Below are 27,672 nucleotides of genomic sequence, written 5' to 3' on the forward strand. Positions count from 1 at the left end.
TCGCACAACAAAGGTAAAGATATGTTACAACCTGCTATTATTAGATACGGACATTTCTGAACTAAGGCAGGAGACTTAACAGGCAGTTACACACGTACTCCTCACTTAGGTCAGTCCAGTTTTTTATTTGATGAGGAAAGTCAAACAAAATAACAAACAAACATATTTTGAGCTTCGACCAGCCCTCTGTGAACAAAGGGCCCATTTATGAGCAGCATCTGCGGTGGCAGCCATCTCTACAGCCCATGTGGAGCCATGCCTTGACCTGAGAGCCCAGCCCCTGTATTTTGGACCTCACTATCAACAGGTTTAAAAATGGAGGAGGGGGAGGCTACACTACAACATTAAACAGGTGAAAATAGAGACACATTTGTAACATGCTCTGAAGAACCACTGTCCATCGAGCAGCCCACCACAAGACACACCGCCAAAGGATCTCCATCTCCTATAAAGTTATACGCTGAATTGTTTTCCTGTGTAGTTGCCTGGGGGAAAATATATATGTATAATTGGCCCACAATTGGTTCTGAACAGTTAACATTTTACCTCAGAAGCAGCTGCAGAGGGTGAAATTGCAGGCTCTGTGCTGAGCAGGTGTTGGACACTGGAGATGATGCAACGTCTCTTACCTCAGTTTCTTGGGAGACAAGCCATATTCACACCACACATTCAAAGCACGACGGTGCCACTCTCGGCAATAATTCTGGGAGCTGTCGTTTGTTAAGAGTGCTGAGAGATGTTAGGAAACCCCAATTACCGTTTCCAGAGTGGTTTGACAGTCTATCCCTCTTCCCATATAGCTATGGGAATTGTCCCTCTGTGAGGGGAACAGGGGTATCCTAACAATAAAATCAAGAAGAAACGTAATAATATGGCTAGTTTGAATCAATGTCCCAAGCAAGCAGGGTCACTATTGTTTTAAGTGTACACAAAATGTCCAGTTGAGAAATCTGCGCAGTTGGGAAGCTGATAATGTGCAGTTAGGTAAAATGGGGGCTGGGAATGATATATTCTAGGCATATAAGTGTGTTTAGCACTTAAATAATAGGAAATGTCAGAGACAGCATGCACACAAATCACACAGGGTAGTAAAGTGCAGCTAGTTTCCATACTTAAAACAAACTGCTCAACCCATATTAAAACACCTTCTTTTGGGCCAGGACCTCCTCTTCTTTGCCTTCAACTTTGGGCAGTTAACTTTATTGAACTAAGGCAGATTTGTAAATGAATCACTGCTGTAGAGTAGAGAATAATGACTGACTCCCATGGGGAAACTGCCATTGATACAAGGAGCAAAACACACACAGTGTTGACAGGGAATTTGTGCAGTTGGAAAGCCTGCTTTAAATAAAACCCTGTAAGCAAGTGTAAAGTGATGCACATTGGAGCAAAAATATTCCTAACTTTGCAATTATGCTTATGTGGTTTGAACCAGCAGTGGCTGACCAAATAACGCAATTACAATGCCAATCTAGTATATGGCAGCTGTGGAAAAAGCTGATTTCTTTGTTAGGATTCATTGGGAAAGATATTGAAAAGAAACCTGTCAACATCATAACACCTTGATACAAATCAGCAATATGACTGCATGGAAAATTACAACATTTGGGTTTTTGGTTTTGGGTTGGTTGGTTGGTTGGTTGGTTGGTGTTTTTGTTTTGTTTTTTGGGGGAAAGAGGCAAGTAATAAGGGGGACATGATAGAGGGCTATATAATTATGCAGAATGTGGAGAAAGTGGAAAGGGAAAGTTTTTCATCCTCTTGTGTAATACTACAACCCAGCCTGGATGATTCAGGACAGAAAAAAGGAAGTGTTTATTCACACAGTGCATATTAAGTAGGCAATTCACAAGCAGCAGATGTAGTGATGGTCACCAACTCATACAGCCTTAAAAGCTTTAAAAGATCTAATTATGCTTGTGGGATGGAGGTTTAACCACTGCTAGTTTAAACCAGAGTTTCCCAAACTGTTTTTGGACTACAATTCCCATCATCCCTGACCACTAGTCCTGCTAGCTAGAGATGATGGGAGTTGTAGTCCAACAACAGCTGGAGACCCAAGTTTGGGAAACCCTGGTTTAAACCAACTCATGGGGGATAATAAGGTAATCTCAGGCTGATAGCCATGATAGCGATGTACTATCTCCAGTATCAGGGGAGGTAGTACATGTCTCTGAATGCCAGTTCCTGGGAGAGCACTGTTGCACCCAGGTCTTGCTTGCAGGCTTCCCATAGGCATCTGACTGGCCCCTGTGACAACAGAAAGCTGGACTAGATAGGCAACTGGCTAGATTCAGCAGAGTTCTTCTGATATCAAGATACCATACAATTTAAAAGAACCAGTGTCGTGCTGTGTAGCATTTAGGGGGCTGGATTGGGGCCAGGGAGATCCAGGGTCTCTATTTGGGCCAGCCATCCTCTTTCAACCTAAACCACCTCACAAGCTTGTTATTCTGAATATAAAATATGTGGCAGGGGAGGGGGAAGAGGAACTTAGTGTGCTAAAAATATAGCAAATATCAGAGCAGCTGAAAGCCTTGAGGGAATTTCATTTCTAAACCTTTTCCCCATAGCTAATTTGTTTTCCTTTCATAGTTTACTAAGGTTGGGGTTTGTTTTGGTTTTTTTTAAAAAAAGTCTAAGTATATATTTTATCCAGTCTTCCAGTCCTGTTTAGGAAAGGAGGAGAAAGGGTTGCTTAAGAGCAACTACTCTAATGCTTCTGAGCATGTGCAGAATGCCTACCAAAGGTATATTTCAGAGGAAGAAGAGTTGTTTTTTTTTAAAAAAGGCAAATTGCATCTTACGTAGTATAATGAATATCAGCAAAAAGTCCAAATACTGGACACACTCCCCCCCACCCCACGACTTTGCAAACTCCTGTTTTGACAGCTTTTCAAATGTGCAAAGTTCTGGCTGCTTGGCAACCCTAGTGGGGAGCTGCGGATGAAGACCAACACAAGGCTGGATTCTGGCACTGTGGGATGGAAGGTAGATCAGGAATATGGGTAGACCTGGCATAGCCACCTAGGTCAGCCCTGAGATTAAATAGGCAGCATCTAGTTTCTGGGCAAGGATAAAGGACCATTAACAGCTGGATGAAGTTGAGCACAGACAAAACATAGACAGGAGGTCGGTGGAGGGTGGCCGACTCAGCTCCCTGGCCTGGGGTACATATGGCACTACTGAAGTGGGGTCTGATTTTGGATGTCACAGCATGCATGCTCCCAGCCTGGATAAAAATAGGTTTGCTCCCCGGGGACACAGGCAGTTGCATAACGGGGGCTGCAGTTCCAGAAATAAACCCCCTCTATTGGGGCAGCGATGGAAGAGGAGGTGTGGATATGCGTGTTGCAGCTTTGCTGGGGTGACCTAGATTTCCCGTAGCTTAAGCCGAGAAGGACGTTAATGCAATTTTTTTGTTGCCGCTAAAATCTTTTGCTGCCAGCCACAATCCTTAGCCGTGCCGGATCGAGAAGGTGCCCCTGGCACCCAGGAACCCTTCAGTCGCTTGCACCGGACTCACGGCTTTTTGTTTGTCAGAATTTTAATAGCAGCGCAGAAGGCACTTTACACGGTCCTCATTCTCTGCCTCACAAGAGCCCCATGAAAGTACGCCAACTGGTGTAGCCACATTTTACAGAGGGGGGAACTGAGGCCATTAACGATTTACCCAAGGCCAGGGCTGGGCAAGGGTTTTAAACAGGGCAACCACTTCTGCAGCCACGATCCAAGGCATGTTTACTCTGAAGTAAACTAGTTCTAATTTTGCCCTCCTGCTGCTGCTGAGTTCCATAAAGGGCAAACTTGGGACACAGGAGAGAGGAGAAGCCGACAGCCAGCACTAGTCTCCTGGACTGGTTGTAAGGATGGATGCAGAGGCAGGTGAAGAATGACTCAGAACAGGCTCTGGTGACCTCTTCACCCCAATGGGCTAACCATTAGAAGACGTGCAAGAAGTTTAGAAGAGTATGTGCGGCGTAGAGAAAGTGGCAAGAGCAAAGTTGTTAGGTGTTATAGGAATTCTAAGGTCTTATATATTTTTAATAAATGTTCATAAATGTACAAGGCAGACACATACGTAAGTATATAAACCACGTGTCTGCAATAATACAGGATAACAATCCTAAAGCTATTTTGACTCTCCCAAATTGACCTCAAATATTCATCTGAAAGGAGGAAGCAAATGGGAAAAGCTTTCCAATTGTCTTTGGACTGTAGGGGCTTACACCTCCCTGTAAATGCAGTCTGGCAAGTATCAGTTAAGCTGAGCACACTATCAATCTCAAAGGAATGGCCAGGCTACCCAGAGAAGGCAATCAGATAAGGCATTATCAGGTATCCTGGCAGACAGGACAGAAGCGACACACTCAAATTTCTGCTGGGGACCACTTCTTTCTGTGATGTATGTATGATGTTTTGGGGGTTGGTCTTGAGCTACAGGGTAGGTGGTGCTTGCACACCAATGTTCTGGGTTCCTCCTCCCTCCTGCGTGGGGGGGGGGGTGAGCAACCTGTTGCAACAGTTTAATAAAGATAAGGCTTACGAGCTGCTTTGCTTCTCAGTATTCTCTGGTTGGCCTCTGTTATTTTTTCCTACCGAAAGAAAACCTACATAAGGACTCTATACAGGCTCTTGGGTACCCCATAATGGAAAAGTAGCAGTTTCTTTTCTTATAACATAGGTAAGGTAAAGGACCCCTGGACGGTTAAGCGCAGTCAAAGACGAATATGGGGTTGTGGTGCTCATCTCGCTTTCAGGCCGAGGAAGCCGGCGTTTGTCCACAGACAGCTTTTCCGGGTCATGTGGCCAGCATGACTAAACCACTTCTGGTGCAATGGAACACCGTGACGGAAGCCAGAGCACACAGAAATGGCATTTACCGCTGCAGTGGTACCTATTTATCTACTTGCACTGCCGTACTTTTGAACTGCTAGGTTGGCAGGAGCTGGGACAGAGCGATAGGAGCTCACTCCGTCACAGGGATTCGAACCACCGACCTTCCGATTGGCAAGCCCAAGAGGCTCAGTGGTTTAGACCACAGCGCCACCCTAGAAAAGTTGTAGAAAAGTTATTGTGTTCTCTCATAACACAAGAACTCATGGACATCCAATGAAGCTGAAAGTGGGAAGATGAAGGACAGAGAAGGGAAAGTACTACTTCACACAGCACATAGTTAAACTGGGGAACTCACTGCCACAGGAGGCAGCGATGGTCACCAACTTTGGATGGCTTTAAAAGAAGGTTGGGCAAGCTTGCAGAGGACAAGGCTGTCAATGGCTACTAGCTTAGATGGCTAGGCTGTGCCTCCAGAGTTAGAGGCACTAGTGCTTCTGAATATTAGCTTGCTCCCAAGCCTCTTTAACGCTAGCTAGCCCCATAAATGCGATGCCCTGGTTGAACGAGGCTTATGCTTATGTTGTGTACAGTCAGCAGCATTAGGAGAAAAAAATTGCGTGGAGGGAAGCTAGTTTCAGCAACATACATTTTATGTGAATCATTTTGTGTGTTGCAGAAGTAAACAAACAGGAGCAGCAAGAAATGAAACCCACAAACCCCCTACCTTTGCATTTTCTTTTGAGATCCCACTAGGAAGTTCTCCAATATGCAGGGGGGAAAAACAGAAAATAAGAACTCCTAAGATACGTGCTGAGACATTCTGAAGATACAGGACTTTTTTTCTTTTCTTTTTTACAATTACCAAATTAATTTGTAATGGTTCAAAACACATGCTAAAGCAATTGATGGGAGGTAGAATTGTCAACCGAAGGCCCCATCTCTGTACTATCACTTTTAAAAAGTCGTAGATTTCCCTAAAGAATTGTGGAAGTTGTAGTTTGCAAAGGGTGTTGAGAGTTCTCAGGAGACCCTGTTCTCTTCAGAGCTCCAGATCTCAAGAGTGGTTTAACTTCCAATCCGTCTTCCCAGGGAACTCCGACAACTGTAGCTCTGTGAGGTGAAAAACTTGTCAAGGGTTTTTAAGAAACTACAATTTCCAGGGTTATTTGGGCAAAGGCATGGCTGTTTAAAGTGGTATGGTACTGCTTTAAATGTATTGTGCAAAAAGGCCTAAAACTGGGAAGAAAAACTCACTTAACTCACTGACCTGTAGCCAGTTCCAGACAAACACAAACACACACGGCCTAACCTACTTCATGGGGTTGTTGTGAGAATAAAAGCAGAAGAGAACTGCAGACATTGACCCTGCGCTCTCTGAAGTAAGTACATTTGCTTTTTTTAAAAAAAGTTAACTTATGCACCCATATTGGTTGTTGGTCTTTTTTTGGATCAGTTTGCAGGATGTGGGTACCATTTTAAGATGCTCCGCCTTTGCCAACAGCTGTATGTCAGGAAAACAAGCAACTGGTATACAAAGGAGACGCGGGTGGGGCTGTGGGTAAAACCTGACTTGCTGATCGTCAGGTCGGTGGTTCGAATCCCCGCGGCGGGGTGCGCTCCCGTTGCTCGGTCCCAGCGCCTGCCAACCTAGCAGTTTGAAGGCACCCGCAGGTGCAAGTAGATAAATAGGGACCGCTTACTAGCGGGAAGGTAAATGGCGTTTCCGTGTGCTGCGCTGGCTCGCCAGATGCAGCTTGTCACGCTAGCCACGTGACCCGGAAGTGTCTTCGGACAGCGCTGGCCCCCGGCCTCTTGAGCGAGATGGGCGCGCAACCCCAGAGTCGGACACGACTGGCCCGTACGGGCAGGGGTACCTTTACCTTTATACAAAGGAGAATGATGGCAGCCAGATCTCTAGCCTGGTTGCTTTCTACTTGCAAGTAGGCAACCCAAGAGCCTTGGAGAGCATTAGAGGTAACATCCCTCCTGCACCTGTCATACGAAACGGCACAGCCTTTCTGCTGCGTGTATAGCTCCAGCCTAAGGATGAATGCATCTGACACATGTCAAAGTCTGTAAAATGCTATATAAAGGCCAGGGTATTGCAGATATTAACAGGAAGGAAGCCGAGCAAGCCAGACCCTTGAGCTGAAATGGAGGTGCATCTCTCCCTGGCTCTCATCTCTGCGGGGGGGGGGGGCAAGGTAGTCTGGGACACCCATTTAGTAGCAGGGAGCAGTAGCTTGAGGGTAAGTTCAGGTGGGAAATGGGTTTGCAGCTGCCTGCAAGAAGGGAAGGGGGGTGCACAAAACATCAGGCAGCCAGGGACCTGGCTGTTATCCCCCCTTTTGCAGATGCCCCCAGTATCTAGGACTGCTGCTGAGGGAGATGCAGTCCTCTCCTCTTTTTCTTCTTCACCCGCTCTGACCTCCTTCTCTGACTCTGCAGCTGAATTCTTCCTCTCCCCCCTCCCCCCCTTTATGAATGAAACCAGGTTGCTGCAAGTGGCAGTTTTATGAATGCAGCTGGAGGCGCTGGGGACACGAGAAGAGGACAGAAGCCCCAAGATCCAGCTCCCCCTGCAGTGCTGTGCGGAGAGCGCCTTCTCTCTCCTTCCCACCCACCCCCTTCCCCATCCCAAAACCCACCGGTGGATGTCTAAGCAAGCAAGAGAGAAAAGGAGGGCACAGGAGCGCAAGGAAAGCCAGGCAAATAGCCAAGATTTGTGATACTGTGTGAATAGCCAGTTAGTACTGCATCACCACTTCCCTGCATTACTCTCCTGCAGCGCTGGGCGGGGGGGGGAGAGGAGAGGAGAGAGGAAAGCAATGCTGCTGCATTCACTGCAGTGGTCTCTTTTGCTCTGCTGCAGAGATTGTAAAAAAAAAAAAAGGCAAATTCTCAAGCCTGTTCTCTTTTTAAACCCACTGTGAGGTGAAAAAGTAGATGATTACTTTTCTCTCTCTCTCTCTCTCTCTTTTTTTTTGCAGAGGCTGAAGCTTGCCCTCTTTCTGCAACACGGACACATGCAACTAGGCCACTCTCGGACAGCAGCTTGAACACGCAAGGGTTAGCAACTGGATGGCCCTGGGGCCAAATCAGTCTCCTGAGAATGTACCATCTGCTCTCTGCTCTCCCCTGCTCCTCCTCCCAGTTGCCAACCAAGATAGCTATGGAGAGGCCACCTCTCCCAACAACTATCCTCCCTCTCCTGGGTCCCACAGCCTCCTTTCCAAGCCCCCCCCCCCCCGTGGCCTTTCCGTCTTCTAGGATCCCCGTCACACTAGCTCTTGTAAACCCACATCCCATCCAGAGAACATCCCAATATCCAAAGTCTCTTTTGGCGCCAACCTTCTGGAATGATGAGCAAAACATATACAGTACAGTGGTACCTCGGGTTACATACGCTTCAGGTTACAGACTCCGCTAACCCAGAAATAATGCTTCAGGTTAAGAACTTTGCTTCAGGATGAGAACAGAAATCATGCTCCGGCGGCGCGGCAGCAGCAGGAGGCCCCATTAGCTAAAGTGGTGCTTCAGGTTAAGAACAGTTTCAGGTTAAGAACAGACCTCCGGAACGAATTAAGTACTTAACCCGAGGTACCACTGTACACTCTTTTTCAAACAAACAAACCCACATGGCCTTTTTGATGCTACCTACCATGCTTGCAAATCCTACCTACCATGCTTGCAAATCTTGGGTGGTCCCTTGCCTGCTTTTCTTTTCAAGCATCTTAGTGGCACTAGAAATCAGGCCCAAGCAGAGTAGGGGGGCGGGCAGCCGGATACACTTGCTCTGGGCCTCGGACAACTAAGCTGACCAGGGCCCCCTGCTTTTTGGCTTGAGTTTATAATTTTATTCTAACAAGGCTCTGGCCCGAGGCCTCAGACACAGAAGGCTAGGAATTAGAAGCTTTATGGCTCAAGTTTTATCTCATTATAAACTACGTAATTTAAATCCCTTCTCTGGAGTATTTGACCTATTTTGACCTCCCAAACCCTGTTTCCCAGCGCAACCATACAGGCCAAAGGCAACAGCTCTAGTTTCTAAGTCCTTTCTTATCAGAAACCCCACCTAGATTGCCCTTTCCCCCCTTCCCTGAACCCAGGACTCCTAGCTAGGTCTTCCATTCTCCCCCATAAGAGTCCAAAACTAACAGATAGGCTTTATTAAGCGGTAAGACAAAAACATTTGGTACTGCAGGGGTTAAAATCCATGAGTTCTGTGGAAGCTGGGGAGGGGTCATAGCTCAGTTGCAGAGCATGTGCTTTGTATGCAGAAGGACTCGAGTTCAGTTCCTGGCATCTCCAGTCAAGACAGAGAAGCGCCTTCCTGAAGCCTGGAGGGCCACTGCCAGGCAGTATATTGGAACAGTTTCGTATGTTCCAAGTGACAACCAACAGATGAGACCACTGAATCTACACTGAAAACACAGCGGCAGGGTAATATGATCTCACTCACCACTTGGGAGGTTAGGCTGGCTCTTGCTCTGTTTGGAGGTGTGGAGGCACCCACACTGGGGGGCAGAAATGAGTGAAAAATCACCTCATCTACCATGCTTTACAGCAGGGTTTCGCAAACTTGGGTCTCCAGCTGTTGCTGGACTACAACTCCCATCGTCCTTAGCCACCAGGGCCAGTGGGTCAGGGATGATGGGAATTGTAGTCCAACAACAACTGGAGACCCAAGTTTGGGAAACACTTCCTAAGGCAAAATGACATGTTGTGGTCTCACACAGACTCCATGGTTTTCTACAAAGCTATCGTGGGCTTCTGTTTTGGGTAGCCTAGGAATTCCAATTCTGGAAGGAGCAGCACTTTGATGATTGAGGGATCTTTGGGAGAACCAAGGGATCAAACTAGTTTTAAATAAGCAATGCAGGCAAAGGTAAGAGGAGTGCATATGCACTGTGGGAGACAGAGGTCCGTGCAGCATAGCATTTTAGGAAGAAAGGGGAAACGGGTGTCAAACACTCCCGCCCCTTCGTTCCCTCACACCTCTCAGCTCAGCCCATCCAACATGAGCAGCTCGGAGCAGTTTTCCATCCAAGATACAGAAACACCAATGAGTGACACTACATTTTTAATGTTATGTTATAAAGGAAATGAAGGAGCCAAGGTAAGGGCTGAGAAGGATGCAGTTCAATAATCAGAAGTGGGGCATATGCAGACAAAGCATCGAACCCACACGCCCGCTAGGCTGGAGAGGCACAGAAGAACAAAATCAGAGATCCTTTCCCAACTATTGTCAGTTCATAAGCAACCCACTAAAAAAAGGAATGCGGCAAGTAGGGAGGGAGACAATCTTCCAGCCAAGGGAGGGAAGCACAAGGAGCTACGTCAACAGGAACTCCCTGGCAAAGGACCAAGGAACTAAGAGCTCTGCCTTGCAGCCTCCGCTGCCGTAACCACCGACTCCATGTTCTTCTCAGCGAGAACCAAGCCTCCCTCCACCAACTAGCCTCTTGCTAAGGATTCCTCATTTCTAGTTGCTCTGATCTGCTGCCCCTCATTTCCCTTTGCCAAAGAACTTGTGTTTCCTAGCTTTTGTGGGCTGAGGCACAGGTTTCATTAGCAACCGGAAACAGTAACAAAAATAAGAATAAAGATGTCGCCATCAGATTGATGCTTAGTAGACAAGCCTCAAATGCCACAGAGGGAGGTGCGCATGACATAGAAGCAAAACAGGTACGTCATGAAAAAAGGCAGCAGGAACGGAAGGGAGAATTTAGGAGACTCGGCTGCAACACTTCAGAACCCAAAGTGGAAGAGAAAGGCATGGATGCCTTCAACTTGCTCCTTTCTGTCTCTGCGCATCCCGGGAAGGAAGTTGACCTCAAAAGCGAGCCCTTCCGCATTCTAAGAGATGGCCGTGCCCCAGTGCATTGTGGGAAAGGCACACTGAGCACTGGGGAACTCTGGAAGAACACAGCCGTTCCCAAGCCCTACTTGCCTTTAGAGAGGGTTGGTGTTTGTTTGACTAATTAAACCCCAGGGAGGAAAAAAACACACACCCCAAAGCCTCTACTCTGCCTCCCTTCCCAGCCCTCACCCTTATCTGGTTAAAGTGCTTGTGTTAAGAAGATGGTGGTGGTGGCGGCAGCAGCAGCAACAACAACAGCAGGTTTTCAAGGAGAGAGAGACTGCGAGGTGGAGGCCTCCTCAGTAGGCAGGATTTCGATGCTGCTGTCTGGCTGGCTTGGGGAAACACTGTCCGTCAGCTCCATCTCCTGGGCCTGGCTGGGTGACAGCGGCTGCGGGGAGCTGGCTGTGTCAGTGCTGGGAGTTGGAGATTTGCCCTCAGAGAGCCCCAGCAATTCCTGGACATTGCGGGGTAAATCCTGGGAGAAAGGGAAAACAGAGATTTTATTTGTTAGGAAAAGTTATCCCCTCTGGCTCACACTGCCACAGTGGTGTGGCTCGGTTTCACACTGCTTCAGTGGCATATGAAGGCTGGGACCACATGGAGTAGGGACCACGTGCAGGCAGAAAACCCCCAAGTTCAATGACTGCCATCTCCAGCTGAAAGGATCAAAGACGTAGCAAGAGAAAAGACCTCTGTCTGAGACCTTGGAGAACCACCAGCAAATGTGCCCTTAGAGCCAAATTCATTATTTTAGCTTCCTTCAATAAGATGTACAAAAAAGCAACAACAAAAACCAAACCCTTGAAGTGTGGCACATAAGAAGATTCCTGCGGGATCAGACCAAATGTCAATCTAATCCAGCGTTCTTCATCGCCAATGACCAACCAGATGTTTCTGGCAACCCTCGAGCAGGGCCTGGAGGCAGCAGCCCTCTCCCCTGCAGGGTCCCCCAGCAACTGGTTTTCATGCTCTCTCTGAATGTGGAGGCTTCCCTTAGTCATCATAGCTCCTGGCCATGGTTGACAGAACCACTCTACACCAGCCAGTGTGTAGGGTATCATCACCTCATCCTAGGTGCAGTGAATTCTGTAGATTACGTATGGTATGAAATGCCAAACTGTGTGTGTTCCCTGAGCAGTGTCTTCAGCACCCCAGCTTAAACTTCCAGCATGCAGATAACAGTGGGGAAAGTTAACAGGGGTCCAATTCCCAGAGTCGATGTTCCAGTGGCAAACAACATTCTTTGGGTCTCCTCCCAAAACAGGGAAAATCCTCAAAAAACAACATCATAAGGACTGAGAATGCTCATCGGACATAGAATACTGACTTACTACTGGAGGTGTAGGGGAGGGATACCAGGGGGTGTGGCAATGGTGTACCCTGGGAAAGGGTATAGCTGGCTGACTCCCTGGTCAGCAACACTCCAGGCAGCAAGCATTTCTGTTTGTAAGAAAAGGTGACATGCATGGCATGGAGGGCCTACTGTGCTGAGTTTTGGGGCCTCCCATTTGGCAACCCTTATCTTTAAATCTGCTCTCGGTAGCGCTATATTTTGAAGCCACAAGGGGAACCAGATGCATTTCCATTTTGCTTAATGTGTCTCCCTGAGCAAGCGAGATGCTTGCTACCTTGTTCACTCGCAGAAGCTTGCTAGCTAGATCATGATTATTTTATGTATCCGTTTTGCTATGAGGTGGCCAAGGGTAAGGATAGAGGACTGTTGGCTTGCCCAGGGTGTGCAGCATTAAGGAATGCTTAGAGGCTCCACGCCTCCTCAGAGGATACCAAGGGACAGAGGTCTTCATTCATGCTGGACTGGGGGGCGGGGGGAGCGCAAGACTCACTGGAGTAGCTGCCAGCTGCCTGTAGATCGCCTCGGCCCGGCATAAGATGTCTTCCACACTCATCTTCATGGTAAGCTCATTGATGTGCTGTGAAAATGCAGACACAGAAATCAAGAAACTCAGAAGGCTAACTAGGAACAACAAAGAGGAGGGAGGAAACACACAAAGAAATGTGCTTTTTAGAGAGAGAGAGAGAGAGAGAGAGAGAGAGAGAGAGAGAGAGAGAAGGGCAGGTTGTGGCAAAGGGTTGATTATATATTTCTGGAAAATAGCTTCCAGTTATAATGCTACAACTGGAAAAATACAAGCGGCATTAGTCAGGAATGTGCTATGCAAAGTGGACTTGGAAAGCCTTACAGAGGAAAGCCAGGTATATAGAAAGGCAAAGGGCCAAGCTCAAGATGCTCCTGGGGAAGACGGAGATCTGTGGGGGGGAAAGATAAGCATTGCACCTTAACCAAACAGATGGATCGTATTATGGCTCGTCTGCTATCTAAGCGTTCAGCAGGAACTTTGCAGTGTGGTGCAAAGGCAGATTGGAGCTGGCAGAATGGAGCCAGGCCCAAGAAAACGAAGAGCCATGTGGAGGGGAGGGAATGAGGGAGTTTGAATGGGGCCCTTGTTTGTTTTGGCTTTTGAGCCTTCAGAGCAACCCTGACCATACTTTTCAGAAGCAGGTGTAGCGCACAAATCACCTTTTGCTTCTTTAAAGAAAACCACCTATGAATATTGCATGGCTTAATGTACTAGAGCAGGTATGGGGAACCTACAGTCATCCAGATGTTGCTGAACCACAGCTCCCACTGCCCCTGACCATTGGTTGGTGCTGATGGGAGTGGGAGTCCAGCAGCTACTGGAGGACCACAGCTTCCCCATCTCTGTCCTAAGCCCACACAAGCCCACGCATGGCAAGAGTTAGGCACCCAAGCTCCACAGTGCTCACCTTCAGGATCTCATTGAAGCCAAAGCCAGAGTTCATGAGTGCCTGCCTCTCTGCATCCAGAATGCCACAGGCCACCAGCAGGTGGAAATTGGGGCAAGGCAGTCCCGTCCACAGCACCTGGGATCACAGGGACAGACACACGGCATGGATTGAGGAAGTGCACCATAACCCATTGTCAGGAGTGTTCTGTACCATACTCCCGGGTGTAATCCTCTGCTAATGTCTGGCTCTGCATTAGCCAGAGTGAATCTATTTCTAATGGGACATGCTGCTTGTAGCTGCTGGTGGGCGACGTCCCCCAGAAGCTGGAAGTCATCCCTGATATGTATTGGCTGGCTAGAAGCCTGGTCATGTTGTGCCCTCAGACTAAGCCCCAGACAAGAACACAGCTCAGGTTAGAGTAAACTAGCTTTAGCAAGATGCTCACGCAGCACTCCTCCGTCAAAGAGAAAGAGGGACAATGAGATTTCTACGTCAGCTCCCTGATACGGCTCTCCTTAAACCGATTAAGCTGCAGCACTGCCTGCTTCATCTAGGGCAGGAATTAAGTGAAAAACAACATTTTGCTTTCCTTTTTTTGTTTCCTGAACACAACCTTGCATACTTAGTGACTTTTAAAAAAAAACCTAAGTACGTGGTTAAAATAACTAGGCTTGTTCTGATCTGGGGCGAAAGGGGAGGCATGGAACCTTTTTTAGAACTAGGTGGTTAGAAACTGAAAGCTGGAGGAGCTATAAATAACCCGGACCTCTAAACCAAAGCAACTGTTCCTCATGGCTGTAGCAAGGCTCTGCAGCTAAAGACATCTGATTTGTTTTAGGCTGTATTTACTAGTTCCAGCGGTAAAACTAGTTAACCATCTGATCCAGTTTACCAGGTGATCTTTGGGGTTTGAGGGGAAGGAAGAGAGCAAAGGTTTTCCCAAGGAACCCATGGATGACACAGCTGGGCTCTACCATCTGGACTGTCTAGGCACACACAAGAAACTCACAGGCACTCCCAAATATTCCTTCCAAGTTCTCAATATCCTGTTGGCCTGAAACTGCACCTATAGTGCTCACCCCTGGCAAGTGGCTGCAGCGCGCAGTCCAGGTGGTCCTCCTAGAGATCCTTGGGTGTGCCAAGGAGTACCTCTCAGCTTGCGTGTCACGAGCACTTCACCCCCATGCTCAAAGTGCAGATACAGGATGTGCCAGGCCGTTCTGTTCAGCTAAGCATAGACTGAGGAGACCAAGGGGCTCATGGAAAGCCAACATGCCCACAGAAGTAAACCCACCCAGCGATAACTAAGGGTTGCCTCTTATAGACAGGATCACAAGAAGCTGCCTTACACTGAGACAGACCATTTGTCCATCTACCTCAGTACTGTCTACACTGACTGGCAGAAGCTCTTTCAGGCAGGATTCTCTCCTAGTCTGACCTGGAGACTGAAGCTGGGACCTCCTGTATGCAGAGCAGATGTTCTACCACTGAGCTATGGCCCTTCCCTGTAATATATAGCCCAACGGCTAGGGGATTGTGGTCAAGAGAAGTAAGAAGGATGCTGGCATCCCTGTGGAGCACTATGAGGATGCAGCCCTCAAGTGGCTTGTGGAAACATTTGGCTGGAAGGCTTAGAATGCAGTTACTTTGCTGAAGCTTAATACATCCAGGCCTGGCCAAAACTTAGATGAAGACCACCTAGGAACTGTATATGACTGGGAAGGGGGAACCTGTGGCCCTCCAGATGTTGATAGACTACAGAAGAGGTTTTCAACCTTTGTGAGCCCATGACTCCCTTGACCAACTACATTCTTTCTGCGGCACCCCTGTGGGGCTCAGGAGCCGTTATGTCACCCACTGCCTGCAGAGCCGACAGCCTTTCACCTTTTTTCAAACACCCTCCCTTGTGGAGTGCTGCCTCAGCCTCCTCTCATTAGGAGTCCTCTGGGCAGCCGCAGCTGCTGCCCCTGGTCTCTGAGCTGCCCCCGTCCCAAAGAGAGGTACCTCCTCACACTGCCCCACAGGGACCTGGGAAGCACCCCCTGGCCAGCCCCAGAAGCACCATTTGCCTGGGGAGCTTGTAGCCAGGGCTACTGCAACGAACAGATGTGCAAGCCTTTGGGAGGCAGACACAAGAGGGCATCAGAGGAGGGAGGGAAGGAAAAAGGGACAGAGGCCAGTGTTGCCTGCAGCACCCCTGACCGTCATTCACAGCACCCCAAGGTGCCACAGCACACTTGTTGAAAACCACTGGACAACAGCTATCATGCCTTGCCATCATGCCTTGCCATGGCTGAGGCTGCGTTCTTCAGAAAACACCCCCCCCCGCTGCCTTCTCTACTTTCAGACCCCAACACTGCAAACCAGAAGTCTGTTTATTCTCTCTCCTGTTCCCATTTTTCTTGCCTTTCCAATGCTGAAATCTCATCATGACAATGTAACTTATGTTTTCCCCAGCCAGAGATCCTCTCCCCACATAAAACAAACAAAAACAAACCCGTTTCTCTTAATTCAGTCTCACCTCCCATAGCTGAAGAATTTCAGAGAAGGCAAATTCCCTCTTGAACCAGATCAAGATCCATCGGAAGCAGAAGCAGAAGGTGCCAGATTCCTTAGAGTCTGAGAGAAGGAGCCAAGAAGGGCAGGAGGAGTCAGTAACAGATTGTTTTATACAATCAAGAATTCCAAAGATTAAGAAATGCCTCACTTGCTTCGGTCTTTGCTTCCTTTAAGCTTTCAAAGGAATTAGCCAGAGACTAAATGAAAGAGCCCCCAAATAATTAATTGAACCCCTACCTACACCCTTTTATTTAAACCAGTCAAAATGACACGCAACTGTGGCAAGCTTTTGAGTTATCCAGAACTCTTCATCAGGGAAGATGTTATACAAAGCTGGGGAAGTGAAGAAAAATAAAAAGCAAAGAAAGTGGTGATTTTGTAGCCAAGAGCTCAGTTTGTGGACCTGAATAACTAGGAGCTCCAAATTCACCTACTATATTTCATTATTAAAAACAAGCACCCACAATAGGAGACCTGTCCTTTCCAGACAACATATGTTAAAACCACCCAGATTTCAGCAGTCCCAGAACTAGACACACAAGTACCTAGGAAGTCACAGAGTGGGGGGTCCAGCACCCTGAGGAGCAAATTGAGCTGAGACAGCTGTCGCTTCATGGACTCCTGGCTTTCTTCAAAATTGCGGTGCTGTGGGCAGAAAGTGAGAGTACATGGACAAGTTTATGGAAAGAAGGTGACATTTGGAACAGCTGCAAGGCCCTTTCTGAGCTCTCCCAGGCCATGTACTCACCACCAGCTCCATAAAACCACAGAAACACCAGAAGGCATCCACTTCATTCTGGGTGACGTAGAGAATGGGGGACAGGAGGTCACTCATGCCTTGGACGTAGCCTGTGCAAGGAAGCAAAAGACATGAAGCCACTGGGTTTTACAACTGAAGCTGCAGACCCACCAAGTTATTTTCTCTTTCTACTAGGGTGTTGCAGCATGACGGGATGAGAGATACAATTACTGGACTGGTGAGGGTTCAGAGCGTTAAGAGGACCCATAAAAGACTAGCTGGAGAAGTCTGCAGGGCTGTCTGCATTGTGCATACTTCTCAACATGGAATTCAGTATCCCAAGTATTTCAGTTTTCATTTTCATGGGGGGGAAATGAATACTAGAGTCAAGTTTCTAGTCCACGTGGCTGTGTGAAGCTTGAAAACAGGTGATGGGTTTATTTTAGCACAGAATACACACAGCAGTACTTGGGCCCAAGATCAAGAACAGGCAACTGTTGGGGTAGCCTAGACCATTAAGGGAATCATCCACAAAAGGCACTCTTACTGCAGACTAGCCTCCCCCAATCTGGTGAGCTACAGATGCTTTGGACTACAACTTCCATCAGCATAGCATGGCAGCGCCAGCTGGGGCTGATGGGAGTTGTGGTCCAAAATCTCTGGGTTTGACTAGTGAGGGGTAGAAGGGGGTGTAGCAGGATCTGAAACAGTACAAGCCCATTGGGACACCATGGGAGATTCTGGAATGCATTCTGCTGCCACTTAGCATGACCGGATCAGAGATGGTACATCCCACCTCCAACCTAGCAAAAGGCTGCAACAGTCTTCCCTGTGCTGGTGCCCTCCAGAGATTTTGGATTCCAACTCTCCCCCTCCCCCACGCTAGTTAAGGGGCCTCCTAGGCCAAGCAACCAAAGACTCCCAAACCTGAGCTGGTTCTACAATGGCGCACTGCTGGCGTTCCCTCCCCACCTCCAGACTCACCCAGGTCAAAGTTGTACATGCAGTAGGTCATCAGCACGTCATTCAGGAGCACTAGGCCAGGGTTCTCGCTGCCCTCATAGAATTTGTTGTTCCTATCCGTGCGGCTCACGTCTCTTTCTGCAAAGGCAGACAGACACCCCCCATGAAATTATCCATAAAACTCGTTTATTGCCTTTCTGCCAAAGGCCACTCAAAGCGATGACGAATACAGGACAGTAACGAGGCAAATGAGCGAGAGAAAGTAGCAACACACAGCTGAGAGGAGCTGCAGAAGCAAAACCCCAGGAAAAGCTCCAGGGGCCCCCAGCTCAGTGGCAGAGCAAAGGCTTTTTATGCAGAAAGCTCCAAGTTAAAGTCATGGTACTTCCCCTTAAAGGGGTGGGTGGGTGGTGCACACTTATGCCATGTTTTGAAAGTAAGACAGCTTGGCTGTCCTAACACCTTTATGGAAGTCTATGGAATGGTCACATTTGGTAAACTATGTGCAATTCTGCTAGGCCTCCTCCCACCCCAATGTGGTGGCTGATGCCTCATGGGGCAGAAGGCGGGGAGACCAACAGCAGGTGGAATCAGAGCCAATGAGAGCCAACTAATTTTGGGAACACAGGAAGGTGCTTTATGCAGGGTCAGTCCACGGGTGCAGCTACCTACAGTGACTAGCAGCAGCCCTCCGTGGCTTCAGACCAAATTCTCTTCTGGCGCCATCTGGAGACACCGGGGATTGAACCTGGGACCTTCTGCATGCAAAACAGAGGCTCTGACTATTGTGCTATGACCTTTGCCCAGTCTAGTTTTGTCCCCATCCAGGGTGCTAGCTAAGGGCAGAATGAGTTTGGCAGGGCAGTGCTCCATTTGCCCTAAAGGACCACCCTCCATTGCTAGTCCCGTCCTTTAAAAATATCTATTTTAGAGAAGGAAAAGGTGCAAAAAGCCAAGCTGCCAAAAAATAAAGGAGCTGAAGCACCTCCTCTAAGAGATGAGGCAAAAGTGTTTGGATCCGTTTAGTTTAGAAAAAGACGATTGGGGCAAAACAGAAGTTTATAAAGTTATGAATTCTGGGGGGGGGGGAGAAAGAGCGAGATTCTCCCCCTCCTCCCACAATCCTGGAATGTGAATGTCACTTAAATTGATTGGCAATCGATGCAGGATGGATAAAAGAAAATGGCTCTTCACACAATGCATAATTCATCCATGAATTTTACTGCCACGAGATGTGGTGCTGGCTGCTGGCTTAGATGGCATTGAAAGGAAGATAGATTCATAGAGCACAGGTTTAATGCTCTCATTTATCAGCTAATAGCCACAACTGCTAAAGAGAACATTCATCCTCAGAAGAAGTATATCCCCCTCTTGCATTCCTGTTGCTAGAAAGAACTGTTGCCTTCACTTCCTGCTTGTGGGCTCTCTTAATGCATCTATCTGGCTGGCCACTGCTGGAAACAGGGTGAGAAAAAACTAGGTACCCCTTTGGACTGATCCAGCAGGTCTCTTGCATATGGACCACTTGTTACCACAAAGTGTTTTTATGATCGCCAACCTCTTGCTGTGTGCACACAAGGCTGTGCTGTCAGGCAGGGGAAAGAGGACGGAAAACAAAAACGAAGCAAGAAAATATCTTGTGACAAAGAGGGGTGTTGAACTCCTAACAAATGAGGAACAAGAGCCAGAACTTATACTGACCAATCAGGCTGCGGTAGCCACGCAGCAAGGAGTTCCGCTGTTCCTGTTCCTCGCTGACCGACTTCCACTGTAGTTTCATGCGGAAGTACTCATCCCTGTGGACACACATGGGAAGGAAGTTGTTAAGAGAGTTCAGAGGTTTAAATGCTGACCCACAGACTGATCGCCTCCTTCCAAACCCCAGTTCCAGTACTCCTTTGGCTTCCCCATAACCCTGACCCAGACTTACGTTTTCCTCCTCACTTGTGCCTTGTTCTCTTCACTGGTGTTGTCCCATGAGTAATAGCCCAAAAGGCATTTCCAGGCTTCTTTGCGTGATGACATGTTGAGACCCTGGAAGAGGAGCACCGTGGGGAGGGGGGGAGAGAAAGTGAATTAGGCCAAGTGTCAAAGAACGACACTAAGAAGTTGGGAAGGAAACCAACACGGCCCCACGCTGCATATATCCCTGGCCTGACAGGCAGCCACTCACACTTCTGCACAGACCCCCAATTCCCCCTGCAAACAACGGCCTCTCGCTCTCTCCTCCCCACAGGCCTCACCCCAGCGAAGATCCTTCTGCGCAAGGCAACGGGGTCCCTCACACGCCCATCTGGGTCCAAGTGCTGCTCCCATTCCTGCTCCGAGACGGGAGCCTCCCGCTGGACAGACGGACGCTCTCCTAGCCGTGCCTGCTGCCGGGGCAGAAAAGAGGAAGGAACTTAAAAAGAAGTGTCAAGGAAAGACACCTCCCAAGGGGTATGGAGAAAATAAAGGGGTGGCAAGTGAGGGGGAGGGGACCTCTCTTTTATGTTGACGCATGCCTGCTGAAAAATCCCTGCACCACTGGAAGGATTGGAATAAACTTTTTAGGGCGCCTGTCTACATTTGGGTCTAGACCAGTGGTTCCTAAATGGTGGGATCCATGGAACCCAGGGAGTCTGCAAAACCTACCCAGGGGTCCGTGGCACATAATAAAACAACTACCATAACACAACAAAAGCTACCACAGAGAGATCAGAATTTTCAAAAGTGGGGGTCCATGGCTTGGCTTTTGAAAAGCACGGGGTCCACAGCACTTAGCTAATTGGGAAGAACTGGTCTAGAAGACAAGCAGAAAGCATTTCAGATTGGTGCATGCTGTGGAGAAAGATCAGCAATGGTGGAAAGTTTACTTTTACACGTTTGCCCACTCTTACAGATCCTCTTGCCTTAGATTCCCCAATAAGCTTCTGCAGAACATGAGGGTTCCAAGAACACATGGGTTGATATCAGAGCATTTTTGAAGCCACAGTCTTGGTTCTCTAGCCCTCAGGAATTACCTCGTCAGTCACATGTATATTCATGGAAGGTCAAGGCCCTGGATTCTGCTCCAAGGAAGAATGAGGTCAACAGAGGCCTCGCCCCACTCACATACCCAGCACAAACCATCTAGACCAGGCTAACTGCTTCAACCACCAAGCCTGCCTTGTAATGTTGTAGTGTGGTGGTGGTGGGTTTGGGGTGAGCATGACGCAAATCTCCTTAGGCCTCTGTGTGAATGGATTGCTTGGTCCTCACTCAATGGAAAGAGCTTTCTTGCAAAGGGGCTCATGTCCACCCCTCCATCTCTCTGGCATTCACCCCCATTTCCTTGCTCACATTCTCCCACAACCGCTCCCAAATAGTCACCTCTGATGCAATCATAGGCTAGTAGGCGTGAGCGGGTGGCTGGGAGTAAGGAAAGATGGCCAAAGATCTCTTGGCCTACAGAGAAGCACACACAAACACACATACACTGGGTGCCATTCCTCTCCCCCTCCACCGCCCCACAGTGGAGCTACCTGTTCCAACACTCACACAGGTGATAACTTCAAAGCCTGTCTCATCCTCAATGTTGGCAGCAGCTGGGTCGCCATGGGAATGCTGGATGACGCCGTCCTCATGGTGCAGAGCCCCACGGAAGAAGTTGGTGACTTTGGAGAAGCCACCAAACGTGGCAGCATAAGGATCCTGCAGGAACCGCTAGGGAAAGAGAAGGTGGCTTAAAAAAGAAGAAGCCACATATCACCTTTGGCTTGCTGCCCAATTCTAGCGTTGCTGAATTAAGATTCAATTTGGGCTTCTCAGCTCTGCATCAATAATCAATATTCCAGATACAAAACACCCACCCACACACCCCAACTTTTTACCATTACTGCCTTTCTGTTCTAATATAAATAAACAAACAAATAAACAAACAAACAAATAAATTGGTAATATATATATTACCAAACTTAAAACCATGGAGAGACCTGGTCTGAATAGAGACATTGGATTCTTATCTCATTATACATGTCAGGGAAGAGTTAGAAGTTTTCAAAACCCCATAACTGGCATCTTCAAGAAATTTTTGAAGAGACAGATAGCGAGGAAGAGGAGTTCATAGGGTTCGGTCCTTCAGAAACAGAGGAGAGCAAGGAGGAGGAAGGGGGGCTTAGGGAAGGGGGTGATGTCAGGGAAGAGTTAGAAGTTTTCAGTTTCTCAGAGGGAGAAAGCATTCCCCAAGGGGGGAAGGAGAGCAGTGAATCTAATAGAAGGGAGCAAGAGGAACAACAGGGAGGGACCGGCTGTTCCCAGGAAAGGCAAGGGTTAAGTTCTACCTCAGATTCGGAGGAGGGGAGATACAAGCCAGCTCTAGCCAGGAGGTTAGAAAAAAGAGCGGGAAAACAAAGGGAAGGGCGCGTGAGAGTGGCTGGTCATGGAGAAGCAGAGCTCAGAAGGTATCTGAAAGAAGTGACTCTGAGGAATAATATTTAAGAACCGTTTATAAGATTGTTTTGTTAATACGCAATAAAAAGTTTTATAAAAGAACAAGAAGCGTTTGTGTGGTGATCTGAAGAGGACAACGACCAGGCCTGACAATACATGAGAAAGCTATTTTTAGCCATCCCACCCCTTGCTTTCTCCTGTAAGACCAATTGCAGTCATTAACAGTCGTCAACAGTTTTACCACACCTATCAGTCAATCACCCATTCCCACCACCCTTCTGAGTAATACCCCTCCCCACCCTCACACTATATATAAGAAGGGTCTGGTGACTTCTGTTTCAGTGTATCTGAAGAAGTGTGCATGCACACGAAAGCTCATACCCAGAACAAACTTAGTTGGTCTCTAAGGTGCTACTGGAAGGAAATTTTTTATATTGTTTCGACTACGGCAGACCAACACGGCTACCTACCTGTAACTTGTACTAATATAATTCATTCAAGGAAACCCAGGAGCCCATGTTCCCATAACTCCCTGCTCTAACCAGTGTCAGCACCTACAACAGACAAGTCTCCCTTTTTATAGCTTTTGTCCCTTCCCACATAATCCCACTGCCACAAGTCTAGATTTCTCCCACAGAGCCAGGCCACACAAACACAGCCTCTCTGCATTCTAATCCTCTAGAACAGTGGTTCCCAATTAGCGGTCTGCGAACCCCCAACCAGGAGGTCCATGGCACATATCCATCCTGTTTTGGGGAGTCGTGCTCTCATGCGGGTCACATGACTCATGCAGGAGCATGGCCTGGAAGACACGCGTCTCCGTTTTTGCGGGACATGTTGGAGGGTATGGTGGCACCATTCACATAACAAAACTACCAGAGAGATATCAACATTTTCAGAAGTAGGGGGTTCCATAACTTGGCTTTTCAAAAACAGGGGGTCCCTTTGCTAATTGGGAACCACTGAATTAGAACTTAAGTCACAGTTGCAGGGCATTTTGGAGAAGGGCCTCACCGACACAAGGTTGGAAGAGCTGTCATCGAAGAGTTGAAGCTCATCGAAGGAGTGGGAGAGGGCGTACGAATCGTGTGTGTAAACCAAGTAGAGGCGGGAATCTTTGGGGGAGCTGCAAGGCGAGAAGAGAAACCAGAGTGAGTTTATTGCCTTCCAGACACTGTTAGGTTATCTGAAGGACCACTGGCACCTGGACAAGCTGCAAAATTAGCGAAATCAGAGACCCTCCTTTCAGGTCCATGAGTGAATGAGCACCATGGGCAGGGCCTTTTCAGTGATGGCTCTACACATCACATCCCCTCCCTAAGGATGGCCTCATCATTGTTGCTTTTAAAAAGCAATTGTGAAAACATTTTACACCAGTCTGAGTCCAACTAATTTACTATGATGGTTTTTCAGTTCAGAACTGAGTATTGTATTATTTTTCTTCTTTAATCTGCAGTGTTGGGGAAAGTGCTCCCTGCCTCCAGGTTCGTGCAAACTGACTGCCTCAATCCTGAGTAATGCAGCCCAGAAGTTGAAGGCTAGTTGGGCAGCACCTTCCACATCTGACTTAAGAGCTTTCTCTTTACTTCCACTGCTTTATCTTTTGAACAAATAAGGTACCCGGCACCACCCTCACTCACGTGGCTAAGATAACGTATTTGCAGAGGGCCTTGAGCAGGGCTTTGGTGCCTCCACGGTGGAAGTGCAGGGCTTGAATGGAGATGCCGTCTTTGGTGATGAAGATGAGGTATGACCAGCCCAAACCTGGCTTGCTCTTGCGGATAGATTTCAGCTCAGACAAGCTGAGGGAGAAGGCCCACTGACCACGTGGGACCGGAGATTTGGGCCCGGAAGCTGCTGGAGAGGGGAAAGCCAAGCACAAATATAAAAGGGATGATGTCAAGAGAACCAGAAAAGAATATCCCACATTTGCCAGCTACTTCTTCTCCCCTACCTCCATCCTGTATCCCTTGTTGCATCCTTACCAGCAATCCCTGTACTATGCCACTTAACTATACCAAGGGGCAAACATCCCTTTCATCTTTTTGATTACCATTTGTTTCCTCTTGAGTCCGAGCCCGGGTCCCCACTGTACTGATCACAGCCCAGTCCGGTTCATACCCCGGATCAAAGATTTCTTCTTCAGTCTGGCAGCCCACTGGGTCCTGGAAAATGGAAAGAGAGATCAGGGCTTTCAGAAGCTACCCAATTCCTTAGATTTCATCATGATCTTCAAGGAGGTGCTCACACAAATTATGAATTAAATGGAATACACGTTGAACTCTTGGTCTCACTGAGAGGAATTTGAGTGTGGAAGGTGTGGAAGGACAGACTCCTCTTTAAACAGAAGTACATTCCTGTCTTTATGAACCTTAACAGACCTGAAATTGCCCTGCTCCCTTTCTGCATCACAATGGAGGGGCTACTTCCTAGGATGAGAAATACAGGATTCGCTAAACACAGTCCTCGTTAGGAAAAATAATAATGCACTGTTATATGTAAAGAGAATGGGAAACAGTATAGAAGATCATTCCCCATCCTGAACAAAACCATAAATGAGCATCTAAAGATATAAGCGCTTCCTTAGGGTGTTCCTGTCTTAAAACATAAGAATTAGTAATACTTTGCATACAGAAAGTCTCAGTCCCTGGCTTTTCCAATTAAAGAGATCTAGTGCAGGAGGACTGAGAAAGGTCTCCGTCTGATGCTTTGGAGAGCCACCGCCAATTGTAGTGGGCAGCCCTGAGCCAGTTGTTTGACTCTATATAAAGCAGTTTCAAATGTCCAACATTTCTGCTGGTTTAACTATATCACAGAATACTTTTTCTGTGCAACCATTTCCAGGACTGGCTCTGATCAACAGAGGGGGAAAAGATGGCATCCTTTCTAGAACATAGAACAGCAGAGAGCTGGCATATCCTCATGACTTCATTCTCCACGATCCTCCTAGAGAGGGGGTGGGGTGGAGAAAGCAGGGAATAGACCCCTGTGTGGAAATCATAAAGTAGTAAAGGCACATTCCTGAATAACATTTGCAGCTTTGTGTCCTGGTTAATGGGAATGAAGCCCAGAACAACTATCTAACTACACCAACTCAAATGGTGGGGAAGTCCCAGCAGCTGCTCCACAGTCCTACAGCTCTTTCCCCCAGAAACCAATTTTAAAATCTACCATTTTTGAGAGGCTATGGCAATGCGATATGAAAAGAACAAGGAAACTAAAGCACCAGTTCCCAATACAGGCAAAACTTTTTAATGAATCACTAGTCTAAATAATGTTTTATTTAGACGATGTTTCATTACTTAAGTTATTAGAACACAATGTGATGAAGATTTAATATACCAGTAGAAGTTTATACCAGCAAGAAAGAGGGCCTCACCTTCTTGGTATATGTGATCTGAGCAGCATCTGATGACTCTTCTATGGGTGTCCATTGTAGCAAAGTATCCGAGCCCTGAATAAAAGGAGAAAAACAGTCTCATGAGAGAGTCATAAAAAAGATATCCATAACTGTGTACACACACTTTACTAAAACAATCCAGATGCTGTAACAAAGCAATCTGAATTTGATCACCTAGATGATATAAGTTTAACGAAAGTCAAATAGCATTACTGATTCTCCAAGCCTCAGGGAAGAATAAGAAACTGTCGAGCACTAAGGATTGCCACCTCTGTATACCTCTTCCTTCTCCTACGAAAGTGACTCATCCCCAATTAGTGGAAAATCTCTTCAAACCTACACCCACTCTATATTTCAAGATGTCACCAGGTACTGCCTACACCTTTTCACAATGTCACCAGGCACAGCTTACAGTTTTTCAAGTCTACTTCTGAAATCACAAGCGCTAGGAACACTCTTTAAAATCAAAGCCCAATGTACTCAGAATGCTGAAATCTATACAGTGGTACCCCCCAAGACGAACGCCTCGGAAGACGAAAAACTCACTAGACGAAGGAGTTTTTCGTTTTCTTAGCCGCTTCGCAAGACGCATTTCCCTATGGGCTTGCTTCGCAAAACGAAGCTTGCCCCGCAAGCTCCGGGGATAGCGGGGAAGCGCAGCGCGTCTTCCCCGCTGTCCCCGGACCTCTTTTGAAGCAAGGGGCGGCGGGGAGAAGATTGCTTCTCCCCGTTGCCAGCCCCGCAATCTCCGGGGACAGAGGGGAAGGCGCGCGCGCCTTCCCCTCTGTCCCCGGACCCCTTTTGAACCAAGGGGCGGCAACGGGGAGAAGCGATTCTCCCCGCTGCCCCTTCCCTTGCTTTAAAACAGGTCCGGGGACAGAGGGGAAGACGCACGCCGCTTCCCCTCTGTCCCCGGACGGTCTCCATAGGAACGCATTGATTGATTTTCAATGCATTCCTATGGGAAACCGTGCTTCGCAAGACGAAAAACTCGCAAGAAGAAAAAACTTGCGGAACGAATTAATTTCGTCTTGCGAGGCACCACTGTACCAACCAAATTCTACCACCACACCCCACATGCACTGACCTTTTTCCTATCTTGTGTGCACAACCCTTCCCTCATCCCTTTTCCAACTCCAACCTTTATCCCACCTCAACCAACCTTCTCGATTATGCGGATAACCCCCGGAATCAGGGAATCCTGGTCAGGATGACGCTTTGCGCTGGTGTGTAAATAGACACCATCCTTTTCAAATGCAACCTGAAGGAGGACAGGGGAAAAAACAGGAGGTCAGCACAGGAAGCAGGTTCACTGGCATCCCCACCCACCTCTGTAGAATGCAGCTGGGGAAGGGAAGCCCTGCCTCAAACTAAGGCCGCTGGAACATACTTTATGGCCCCCTCAATAACACTAAAGTAAGAGGAAGGGCGACTTTATGAAGACAACTCAGAGCAAGGGCTTTTTAGGAAGGCGGTCAGATTCCGCTTCTCCCCACTAACTTATCCAGCTGAGGGGACGAGAGAGCCGCTCTACCAACCTCCCACTGCGCTCAAGAGGAGGAAAGAGACCCTCCCGCTCTGCTCCTGGGGGACAAATGTGAGCTCTCCGAGAGAGGGGAAACCCAACCCTCCCCCCAAGCCTCCCCTTCTCCGAGGAGCCTGGCCAGCCCTGCCCCACTGCGGGGAAGGCCTCCCTCACCCTGCAGCCCCCTAACTCCATTCTCCCTGACAGCCACTTCCGGAAAAACAATCCGTCATTTCCTGCTCCATTTGCTCCACCCTCTTGGTTAGGCCGCTTCCCACCCACCCCGGCCGCCATTCTTGTTTCTGGCAGAAAGCGCCTCAGCAAGGAACGCTTACGGGCGCCACGTCCGCGGACGCTTCTGCCGCCATCTTGGTAGAGGGCAAGATCGCCGAGAGCCGCGGCTTTGCGATCTTTCCCGTCGGTGGGCAAAGTGCACCACCACAGGCGGGCTAAATAGAAATGTGCTTTTATGCTTAAATACGGGGTGTGAACACTTTATAACCGAACCGCAATCATAAAAAACAATTAACACCACAGCGTATCAATGACGAGGAGGGAGGGGAGAGGAAAGTGGACGCACCCGCCATCTTTATATGGGGCAA

General features: G+C 48.1%; 1 protein-coding gene across 5 annotated transcripts; it reads right to left on the reverse strand.

Moving 5' to 3' along the window:
- Positions 1-9,905: 9,905 nt before the first annotated feature.
- Positions 9,906-27,453, reverse strand: TBC1D17 (TBC1 domain family member 17). Of its 5 annotated transcripts, none has more exons than XM_053360495.1 (17): positions 27,406-27,453; positions 26,708-26,806; positions 25,525-25,599; positions 24,199-24,310; positions 23,786-24,002; positions 23,160-23,271; positions 21,255-21,419; positions 19,979-20,110; positions 19,666-19,769; positions 19,437-19,531; positions 17,757-17,873; positions 16,782-16,882; positions 16,579-16,678; positions 15,996-16,093; positions 13,493-13,609; positions 12,550-12,636; positions 9,906-11,180 (listed from the first exon to the last, which is right to left on the reverse strand). In XM_053360495.1, exons 1-17 carry the CDS (start codon positions 27,436-27,438, stop codon positions 10,968-10,970), a joined length of 1,977 nt encoding a protein of 658 aa, XP_053216470.1. In that variant the 5' UTR covers positions 27,439-27,453; the 3' UTR covers positions 9,906-10,967. The 5 variants fall into 5 exon arrangements, with proteins under 5 accessions (XP_053216470.1, XP_053216469.1, XP_053216467.1 ...); XM_053360494.1 differs by lacking the exon at positions 27,406-27,453 and adding an exon at positions 27,245-27,399 and having other exon boundaries at positions 19,979-20,107; positions 23,786-23,999; XM_053360492.1 differs by lacking the exon at positions 27,406-27,453 and adding an exon at positions 27,245-27,399 and having other exon boundaries at positions 23,786-23,999.
- Positions 27,454-27,672: the final 219 nt, after the last annotated feature.

This window comes from Podarcis raffonei, chromosome 13 (assembly GCF_027172205.1).
Source record: "Podarcis raffonei isolate rPodRaf1 chromosome 13, rPodRaf1.pri, whole genome shotgun sequence".
Classification (NCBI taxonomy): Eukaryota; Metazoa; Chordata; class Lepidosauria; order Squamata; family Lacertidae; genus Podarcis; species Podarcis raffonei.

What these genes read in the sequence shown, in the direction of transcription:
- TBC1D17 (XM_053360491.1), bottom strand. Translation starts at nt 27,364, where the DNA reads ATGGCGGCCGGGGTGGGTGGGAAGCGGCCTAACCAAGAGGGTGGAGCA. An exon ending in GACTCAAGAGGAAACAAATG is followed by an intron (nt 24,003 to 24,198) that starts GTAATCAAAAAG and finishes TCCCCTCTCCAG; the next exon opens with CAGCTTCCGGGCCCAAATCT. An exon ending in GCACAAGTGAGGAGGAAAAC is followed by an intron (nt 19,532 to 19,665) that starts GTAAGTCTGGGT and finishes GTGTGTCCACAG; the next exon opens with GGATGAGTACTTCCGCATGA.